Raw genomic sequence first — 10,951 nt, 5'->3', positions numbered from 1 at the left:
GAGTGCTCAAACTACTAGCAAGTCAGGCCGCAGGCCATCATTGGTACAGATTTGACCACCATGCTCATTCAGTGACAGCAGACAATGATTAGCTCCTTCAGGCCTGATGGATTCCTCTCTCTTCCTTTTCTGACTCCTTCCCAGCTTTCTCTGGCCTTGTTTTATTAAGACAGCAGGGTGTCATGTAGTCCAGGCTGCCACTCTGTGGATTACAGATAGATTCAAATAAACTGCATGGCTTAGTGTATTTACGCTCAGATACAGGATTTTTTTTTCCCCTGAGATGGCATTTCACTCGCTCTGGCTGGCCTGGAATTCAGAGCTCTGCCTGCCACCAATTAATGGAGTTCTGAGGTTACAGAGTGCACCCCTACAGTCAGCTTCAAATACAGGCTCAATTCCTGATTTCTACAACCTGCTACCTAACTGGAGGCTCACATCCTGTTGCAGCAAACCATTTTAAAGCCCTATGAAAAACACTTGACAAGACTAAGTGACAGCTAATCAACAGCTAAGTGCACTATCTAGTTAATGCTAATGTGTCATTTCACTGCCAGTTCTATTCTCAAGGCATAAAATAACTGTGGTAAAAACATTTTGATTTTACTTTTCTTTCCATATTACTTAGTGTAGTTGTTCAAATGCAGAAACACTCAAGATACTTTTAAAGCAGTCTTTAATTTCCAATCCATGAGTTAGAGATGGAGACACATGCACATGGAAATAATTCAAGGACTCAAGAGTGTGGGGTATAAATGTGTACAGCAGATACTAATTTGTGTATTTTAACTTTTCACTTATAAATTAAGAAACCAAGTCACTTCCATTTGAAGTATTCTCACCAAATAACATTTCCTGAAACTTCAATACAAAAAAAAAAAATGTTTCTGGTAAGGAGTGGGATAATTATTGAACAGAACCTGGCACCAGATTCTAAACCCTTTGCAGTACTCATAAACACCAGGAATGGATATTTGCCAGATGACTAACACAACAGATCCCACGACTGAGATTACAGCTATGGGACCAGTTATCACTTACAGCATGTGGAACTTGACCACGTGTAGTGTGATTACTTGGCCGGCAGAGTGTAGAGGGAAGCTCTGACCTCAGTTATCAGTGGGCACAATGATTGCTGGGTACTGCAAAATGCCCCCTGGCATCTATTTTGGCGTACCTCTAAATGGAGAGGGCATCTTCTCCTGAATGAGTAATCCCATCACTTGCTTCAGTAACATCATGATCCTAATTCAGAAGCCAGAGCAAGCAGTCGCTATATTATCTACCAAAAGTGTCCCAGCTCAAGCAGGCATAGGACATATTTAGACAGAGCATTTCATGTAGACCAGGCTAGCTAAATTATATAGCTGAGGATGACCTTGGATTTCTAATACCTGCATACCACCATGCATGATTTATCTGACACTGGGAATTAAAATTTGGGGCTTCCTGTGTACTAGGCAAGCATTTATTCACTGAGCTACACTCCAACCTCCTACTAAGCAAACTTAACAGCCAACTTGCATTTAAGAATGCAGCTTATAAGTCTTTAAAGTCTTATTAGACCCAAGTTATCTCTTGGATGTTATTGCAAGATATTGTATTCACAGATAGAAAATATAAAGGAAATCTCAGTTTATAACATACAGGTAAATTTATAATGCAAAGTGACTTCTAGCACCATATATACAATCTAAGTCAAAATTTTCAGTAATCATGACAGCACCTTTCTTCTCCCATTAAGCACGTTTATGAGCTGTGTGGTAATAGTCTATCATTTAGTAAAAAGGAACACTTTTTAAGTGCTGGATAGGCATGTAAAGCCTTATATGTGTTAAGATGGAATATCATTTTTCAAATTTTCAAAAAAAATCCAGTTCATTTATCATAAGCATGAACTAGGAAGATGAAACATTTCAATTATTGAAAGTTAAAATTTATTAAGTCATCATGTGCCAAATACTCAGGTTCAAATTAATTTCAAAATATATACAGGCATGTAATGAACTTAAAAATGTGAAAAGGGATTGGACACTGCAGAGCTACAGGTGACTGATGAACTGAACCGAGAATCAAGGTCATTATCCATTACAACGGTGCTCCCTGGGGCCCAACATTCAATTGAGTCACAATTATGTAGACCTTTAAAAGAGCAATTTTTAATAAAAAGCACTTGGTAACCCTAACAAATTTGTCCATAAATTGAAATGATAGTAACTGAATCCATTGTTTCCTACAAATTAAATTTTAAGCAAAGTAACCTCGGCGACCAATGCGTTTCATCATTTATTTAGATGTTGAAGCTCTCGAACTAAGTTTTTACAAGCTGGTGAACACTGACAAACTATTTCTCCCACAGAACTATAACCACACATTCCCAGACAGTATAAATATATGGTTGAACTAACATTAATACACATCACCATTTTATCGATTACATAATAAAACAAATGATCAAGTATCCAATTATTAAGTTACATAGCTCAAAAGGCATATAAAATATTTCTGCTCAGTTCACTAGCAGATCCCATTTTTTCTTTTTTGCAAGAGATTGGGAAGAAAAGGGGGAAAACCATAATTCAAACAAGTTGGAAAACTTCTGACAGGTATGGAAAACACAAAAATTTCAGAAATTTTGATTAAGAATTGGTTAGCTACAACAATGTATCTCTACATCTTAAAAATATTTACTAAATTAAAAAGCATACTCTATATGTTCTGCACAAGACAAAGGCAACATATTACTAAAAATATTTAATAGCCTCCTCTCGTTTCTTTTTCAGGCCCTCCCTGTGAGCTTGCACTTCCGTGTGCAAACATTAAATTAACTATAAGGCTTTTTGTCTGGAGACATTATTGAAGATATGTGCTTCTGTAACAAAGTTGATTTTCAAACGGAGGTTTCCCAAAACAGCACAAAATAAGAGAGATACATTAAATAATCAGCGCAAGACTTAGTTAAAAAAAAAAAAACAAAAACAAAAAACCAACGGATGGCTACGCAAGCCTGATGTCTTCTGGTGTACGTGTGGGAGAGGTAAACAGTGAGCAGGCAGACGACGAGAGAGCCCTGCAGGTTTGAAATGACTGAAGGAATACACACACCGTGGGAGGGCTAGAGAGCTCTTAGTTCCTGCAATTTTGGTTCTGTATGATGCTAAAAACATACAAGTATTGTGCTGGGTATTTTGGCACCTAATCTTTCTAAATTCCTTATAGACTAATAGTATTCTGGCACAGGAGTACATTTAATGACATAACTCAATACCTTATTTTAGGAAAAGGTCAATTGATACAAATAAGAAGCACATTTTAAATGCTGACCAGCAAAATTCTTTTGCTAAGTGTCCAAACATGTTGATCATAGCCCAAATATAGAGGTTGCAATTCTGTCAGCTTGTGGCCTGATAAAACTGGTTTTCAATATTCCTGTGGCGCTTCAGTAGACTTATTCGGTAAGCCGACACATTGGGTAGTTACGTATGACAAATCAGGTCCCGTGTGAAGTTCCACTCCCAAGGCAATGGCATCAGGCACCCCAGTTTTATTGAATACAACAGTTGTTTCTATGACCATTGGAATCCTTGAAGCGGAGCCGCATTTTCGGACGGTACTTCTCCAGATACAAAAGTTGCTTGCTGTTAAAAGCTCCGCGCCGCTTTCTGGACGGAAGGAAAAGACAAAAGACTTTTTGATCATGATAGAGGATAGAAGGATGCTATTTCGGTAGCAAGGAAAATAAAGACCAAAGGGCCCATCTAGATTTCTAAATATGCAAAGTGGTTTTATTTAACTTTTATCCTATAAATGATTCTGAGACTGGGTCAGAACAACCACCTCACCCCTTGCTATGTGCTCTCAGCAAAATGTAAATAAGCAAGCACATTGAGTCAAAAGGCAGAAAAAAAAAATCTAACTATTATCTGTATGAATACAAAAAGGTTGGGTAAGGTCTTTCCCCCCAGGCCTTAGTACCAGTTTTTTAAAAATAACAACTGGGGGGATAGTTAAGAGCATTGCTGCTTAAACCAGAGGACCTGGTTTAAGTTCCCAACACCCACACTGTGGCCCACAGCCACCCAGACCTTCATTCCCATGGCATTCACGCAGACAAAGCACATGGGTTAAAACAAACAGGTAACTGATTCATGATTTGGATTTTAAGTCAGATATTCAATAAGAAAATATAAGCAGGCATGAAAGAGGACGGTTTATTACTTACTGTCTTATGAATTGTACTGCATCTTCATATTTCATTCCACCTTCAATTAATGCCAGGGCAACAAGCACCGGAGCTCTGGTAAAGTAAAAACTTTGATCACTAATTAAACCCTGTAAAATTGTTCATATACCCCCCCCCCCCCGATCTAAAAAAATATAATTATCAATCAATTCAATGATAGGCTTATATTAAAACTTTAGAGCTTAGTTTTGCTGCTACAGGTTTAGAGTCTCAGCTACTTGGAATGCTGAGGTATTAAGATCACAATCTCAAAGCCTGCTGGGAGGACTTCAAGAACAGCTGGGACAACTCAGTGAGTTATTTTAAAATAAGACAACTGGGAAAGTAGAGGTCCTGTCTAGCATGCAAGAGGGCCAGCACCAATCCCAAAGAACAGAGAGAATTGTAAACATTAGTACTTTCAGCTTAGACCTTGATCTAGAACAGCAGTCGTCAACCTGTGGAAGCCATGTCAGATCTTTATACTGTGATTCATAACAGTAGCACCAAGTAATATTTTGGTTGGTAGGCATCAGAACATGAAGAACTAACTGTACTATGGGGTTGCAGCCATTAGGAAGGGTGAGAGCCACTGATATAGAAGGAAATTAGGTTATTTCCTTACCTGCCAAGGCCTGCGACACAATGGACAGCAATACAGCAACCAGGTTCTTCACGAAACTTAATCTTCACAAGACTCAACCAGTCATCAACAATCTGGTTGGATGGTGGTGCCCCATCATCAAAAGGCCAGTCCTGATCCAAAAGAAACATTTCAGAGCTTTAACTTAGCTTAGGTATACAGGTACATCCCTGTACTCCCTAATCCAGAAGGAGAGGCAGGCAGCCTGCTGAATTCACAGCACTTTCCTGGCTAACTGGGCTATGTAAGACTCTCACACAGAGAGTAGACAAAATGTTTAATCACATGCTACTATGGTATGATTTCACCTTGACTTGAAAATCATGAAGTTTGATTTGAATAAACTTCTGTGGTGTAATAAAGACATGAAAACTCTTACAAGTACTTACAAGAACACGAATGCCTTCTTTCTCCACAAGAGTAGTGTCGTAAGTTGCTTCACATACTCTTACTATTGTGGTAACTCCATACTTCTTAAGTTCCTAGGAAACAATGCATATATTAAAATCATTAATGAGGCCTTTGGAATCGTATGCTTGCCATGCCATCTGCACTTCTTTTGGTCACAGTGGTAAACAAATGGCAAAGCCTGTTCTATGACTCACATTATAAAGAGTGAAGAGGACTGCTAAATGCTTCATGTTAGGTTGGGGGGAAAACCCCTGAACTCTAGTAAGATAAATACCACCAAAATTCTCCTTTCTGTGAGTACTTGGGTACATGAGGAGGGGTGCCAGGTCCACCTCGGGTGCTGTTCACCTCACAATCTCTCACTGCCTGGCACCTTACCAGCAGGCTAGGGTAGCCTGCCAGAGCCCAAGGTGTCCCTGTTTCATGTACAACTACTCTAGGTTTTCTAAATAAGGATTCTGAAGAAGCAGCAGGGCTGTCTGCATGAACAGTACATTACTTTACTGACTGAACCTCCTCAGACCCAAGATTGAGAATAAAGAAGAATTTAAAAAACAAAAAACAAACAAACAAACAAAACCCAAAAACACACTACCACCATCAACAAAAACAAACCTACAGGCTTAAGGGTACATTAAGTAATTCTAAAACATTTTAATTCAAAATTTTAAGAAATTATGTAACATTCAAATATTTCTCTGTTATATGAGCACCTGTAGGTTCTATACTTTATAAATGTGTGCTCAAATAAATTACTTGGCATTAAATTCCTTCCAATTCCTAGTACAAGCAAGTTGGAAGGCCTCATACCTGCCATCAGAAAACAGCAGAACTAGAAGTTGAAAACTAGATTCAAAGCACAAATAAAATCAGACACCAACTAACTGAAGATTACTACACTAGGCTAAGAAGATATAGGATAAAGACTGTAAGTGGCAGTCTCTGCCTTGTAAACTAAGTAAACTCAGAGGCATACCTCTACCATTCAGCCTCTGCTCTCTGGATGAGAACTGTAGCCACAACATCTTCAAGCAGACCTACTATTAAACTGCTACCAATTAGGACATTAAAAATCGTGTCTTACCTCTATAAATTTGTTTAAGGTCGCATTGGTTGGATTGTGTGTGATAAGAAATCTCATGTTCTTGTATGTGACTTCCACAGGAGCAGGGCGGTTCATTCGAGCCATGTTAATTTAGTTTAAAAAAACACCCAATAGGGTTATGAAAGAATTAAAAAATTGAATACAGAAATGATTCAAAACAAAAAACAAAACAAAAAAACAGAAAACCTGAAGTCTACTTCAATATTCAATACACTCCACTTGAAATTCTCAGTGCTTTGAGTGTGAATTGGGAGAAACGGGCGATGAAATGAACCTCCTAACAAGAAGCAGTGATTCTTCAATCCAGTAATACTGCGGCAATACAAAGGAAGTGCACTGAGGTTTACCCCATCCAGGTCTGAGCTCTTGTAAAATGCTCTGCAGATTTCAATTCAACACGCCTGTGTCCAGGTTATCCACTCTTATGGGGGCTTCTTGGTGGAGTAGTAATGAATCTCTACAGTTCACTTGTCTGCATAGAGGTCGTGCTGTGCCTGGCAGTAATCTCCACTGCCCTTCAGAAACTCCATAAATGTGTGACCGAGAACACCACAGAACTGCTGTTTAGAAGAAAAAGAAAGCAAGAAAGGGAAAAAAGTTATTTTCTAATTTAAAAGGAATATGTCATGCTTTTTCCACTAAGTACACAACTCCTCAAATTAGAGACAAACTAATTTGACATCGACTTTCACTTGCATTACAAAATTCAAGGTTACTGCACTTTAAATCAATAGGCCTAAATTGAGCAGTCACAAGCCCATGAAAGTGAAGCTGCTAAATAAAAATGTTCCAAGAGAGTCACTGACACATCTACACACATGTATTTAATTAATTACTCCCTCCTCAGTTATTTTTCTGCTGGCCCAAACTATGTACCTGTTTCTATACTGCCTTAGCCTGCTGTTTAAACACTAATATAAGCTCCATGTAGTCTGATGCTTTGACGCTCAGTCTTTGAATAATTCACCTGCCCACTAGTTCTTTGATTTTACATTTTATATTAAGCTACTGTGATCAAAGTAAGGAGATATCTGTTGTATGGTTTTTCTTACAAAAAAGAAAAACATTTTTAATGGAATTACCCTTTACATTTTTAGTCTCTGAAGTTTAAATTTGAAGGCCTGCCCATGTCCCTTTTGTAGTTTGTAGCAGTTCCTTTACATTTAAAAATAATTTATGCACATTTACAGCTTTAGGTAAAGCTGTCTCACAGTATGGAACCCGCACTGTCAGTGAACTCTGGAGGTGAAGTGTGTGCGGGGTTCTATCCTGAGGGGACTTAGACAAGGACCCCAAGACTCATCTCTAAGGAGGTTGCCTAGAGTGCCAGGCCATCTTGTTCCTATAAGCCACATTGTACTGAGTGATAATTCTAAGTGAAACTGTAAGCAAGTAATCTCTTGCTTAAAACCTAAGAGCTTTTTTTATGCCAAATTTGTGGATCAGACTGGGCCACTGTAAATACAATTTACTTAGGTCTTCAACCATATCCTACTTAAGCCAAGTTATGTTCAAATAAAATATATGCAATATTATCCTTTCGCTATTTTAAAACTCCAATTCCACTTCTCTGCTGTAAGATAAAGATCTAATTCAAATATGAAAAAAGGGAACTTTTCTAACGGTCTCAAATACAATGTAACTATTAACTATGATCATTGACAAATTTATTTCCATAAGTTCCTTTTTTAAAAATTAAACCATATTCATGTCAACACCAAATAGTATATTCATATTCACTGGGTATTTTTTCAGTCTATGCATAAAAGCCTTTCAGATAAACCCAACAGAAGTAAAATGGACATTAACAAAACTCAGTTTGTGCAGGGATGAAGAAATAAGAACCCTGATGACAGTAGCCCGTGTCCTTGAGAACTACTTAAGAAAATCTTGAAACAAAATCAGTCAATAATTCCCTGACTATTTTTCTAGTGAAACAAAGGAACTAATCCCCCAAACTATTTACTAGAAGATGCCACAAGTAAAACAACTTATTCCTGTCCTCTCAAGATACATCTGTCCAGTGCGTTAAAAAACCCAGTGTGTAAATTAACAGTAAGGTAATTATACACACACACACACACACACACACACACACACACACACACACACACACACACACAAACTTGTCCAAAAAAATTTTTTTTTAAATTTGGCACTTTATCGAACATTTATAGACAGGACCGTCAAGGCTTTTAGAGTTCCATTAGGAAGCCGGAAAGCAGCAAGAAATTTTCTTCTCCCTGAATTGGTTTAAAATGAGTGGAGCCACCCAGTGGCTGGAGGACACCTCCGTTAAAACAGTGGAGACCACCGACATCCTTGTTACTAAGCCCCCATTCCAACACAGGCAAAAACTAAACCTGATGGGCAGCTAAGATACACGGCGAGATCCTCCCATTTTAAGTGCATGCACCAAGAGCACTTAACCAGTGAAGAGTGATCACTTGTGTGTGAGTGTCTGTGGCATTAGTTTAAGTCAGTCTGTCGGACTGCAGAATCAAACCAGTCTGTAGAATCATCTGCTTTTATCCAGTTCTGGTCCAAATGCACTCAGGTTTCAGGTAAACGTGCCCAATCGAGCGCGTGTAAAGCGATGTTTCCTTCCGGAAACAGATCGCGCTTTGCTGGTTTTCCAACCGTTTAAGCCGGCACCAAGAAAATGGCAAAAAGGAAAAAAAAAAAAAAAAAGAGCAAGCCAGGATGCACGGCTCCTAAGCCCCAGCCCTCCGGTCAGTTCACAGACCGTTCCGACACCGTGGAGATTTCAGCTCCCCAGCGGTGGAATGGTGCCGCGCTGCTCGCTCAACAGGAGCCGCGCAGTTCTGCCCAGCAGCTCCTGTTGCTCCCAGCCCAGGAGCCGGCGGCCCCACGCGCAGCCCGCCTCGGGGCCGGGGGAGGGACCCCCTCCGCCGCCCCGGTTCCCCCCCTACCGACGCCCGGCGGCGATCGGGCAAGCCCGGGCTTGAGAGGCGCGCACAGCCGGGAGGTCCGCAATCACGGGTTCGCGGTGGCGAGCGCGGGCGGCCACCGAGGCCATCTTGGGAGGCCCCGGCCGCCCGGTCCCGGTCCCCCCCGCCGTCCCGCCCCGCCCCGGCCACGTCCACGACGCCCGCGCGGCTTCTCGGAACAAAGGCCGCCGGGTCGCACGCGCACAAAGCCGCTGGGCTGCCCCGCCGGCCGCTCCCGGTCCGGGTGCCGCCACCGGCGCTTCGGCCGCCCGGCCACCTTCCCTCCCCTCCTCGGTCGTCCGCTCTAACAAAGGCCGGGCCTGCGGTACTCACAGGAATATGTCTACTCATTGAAGATTGTGGCCTAATCATACAGCCGATCCCGAGGCGGCGCAGGCGGCGGCGGCAGGGCAGGCGGCGGTGGGCGTCGCGGGGCGGCGGCGGCGATGCAGGCGGCGGGGGCACCAGACGACCATGCAGTGAGCTGCCCGAAGAGCGTCGCCGAGCCGGCCGCAGCCCAGAGCCAATGCGCGCGCCCAGGCGCCCTTGCGTCACAAGCCCGCCCCTTTATAGCCGGCGCGACGTGCGCACCGGCGGCGGCCAATCACGGCGCGGGACGCCTGCGGCGCGGGGTGGGGCCCGGGGCGCCGACGTCACTCGAGGCGGCCGCCACCGGTGCGAACCGGTTGATGAATGGCGCGGAGTGCTAGCGGGGTCCTCGCTACCAAACGCTCCGGTCGCTAGAGCCGCGAGTTCGCCTCCACTTGGAACGCCGCTCCCGCGGGAGGAACCCTGTAGCCCGAGGCCATGGCTCCGTCGCGCTGGCCAACGGTTTACTTGGCACTTGCGCCCCAGGATCTCCGTCATCACCCCATATTGATGTCGCATGACCGCTGGGCGGGTGACTCACCGCTCCAGAGCCCGGCCCTAGGCTGGGACTAGGGATTCTCGTCACCACCGGTACTTCCACGTGTGGGAAGGCTTTCCGCAGAGATTAGCCTGTGGAACGCGGGAAATGTCCCTAATTTTTTTTTTTTTATAGGCAAGAGTTGCTCCTGAGCCTTTATTCTTCCCCCCGCCCCCTTCTTTTTAGGTTACACCCCCCAAACTGCTGATGCTGGCAACTGCAGTTGGCTCGATGGTGGCATTTCGAAATCACATGCATCCTTTGTACTGCTGCTCTGCTGCTCACTCACAGATAATGAAAGGTTAGCTTTTGCTAAGGGGAAGCGCTTTTTTTTTTTTTCAAATTAAGAATCTTCGGTTTTATCAAGGACTGATTTTTTTTTTTCCTGCGTCAAAAGCTAAGCCTTCCCCTTTTGTTGATCTTCAGTCCTGTTCCAGTGTCCTTTTAATCTAGGCTTCTCAGTGAAGCCTGAGCCCAGCTGTTTCTGTATCATACAAGGGCAGCTTTTCATCTGAAAACCCTTTCTGCTCGCTCGCCTAGGACAGGTAAACAGGACCTTTACCTGCCTTGAAGAATTCAGCTTTCCAATAACACTGAGGCCTTTTGTTCCCTGTTTTTTTCTGCACCTTAGTTTGGGGGAAATCCTAAGAATCCAGTCCTACCCTCCCTCTCTGTGTATCGCATTTTGTGATTTATTAGCACTTCTATTTAG

The 10,951-nt window shown here is 42.6% G+C and overlaps 1 protein-coding gene across 5 annotated transcripts; it reads right to left on the bottom strand.

Moving 5' to 3' along the window:
• Positions 1-659: 659 nt before the first annotated feature.
• On the bottom strand, positions 660-9,881 carry Ptp4a1 (protein tyrosine phosphatase 4A1). 5 transcript variants are annotated; one of them, XM_052192926.1, is made up of 6 exons: positions 9,666-9,881; positions 6,361-6,941; positions 5,255-5,347; positions 4,848-4,978; positions 4,223-4,297; positions 660-3,658 (listed from the first exon to the last, which is right to left on the bottom strand). In XM_052192926.1, the coding sequence occupies exons 2-6, from the start codon at positions 6,463-6,465 to the stop codon at positions 3,421-3,423; spliced, it is 642 nt and encodes a 213-aa protein (XP_052048886.1). In that variant the 5' UTR covers positions 6,466-6,941; positions 9,666-9,881; the 3' UTR covers positions 660-3,420. The 5 variants fall into 5 exon arrangements, with proteins under 5 accessions (XP_052048886.1, XP_052048882.1, XP_052048885.1 ...); XM_052192922.1 differs by having other exon boundaries at positions 660-3,662; positions 4,223-4,312; positions 9,666-9,880; XM_052192925.1 differs by having other exon boundaries at positions 660-3,662; positions 9,666-9,880.
• Between the last annotated feature and the right edge of the window lie 1,070 nt (positions 9,882-10,951).

This window comes from Apodemus sylvaticus, chromosome 9 (assembly GCF_947179515.1).
Source record: "Apodemus sylvaticus chromosome 9, mApoSyl1.1, whole genome shotgun sequence".
In the NCBI taxonomy this organism is placed as follows: Eukaryota; Metazoa; Chordata; class Mammalia; order Rodentia; family Muridae; genus Apodemus; species Apodemus sylvaticus.
The sequence above is the reverse complement of the archived record's forward strand: the minus strand, read 5'-3'. Positions and strand labels throughout refer to the sequence as shown.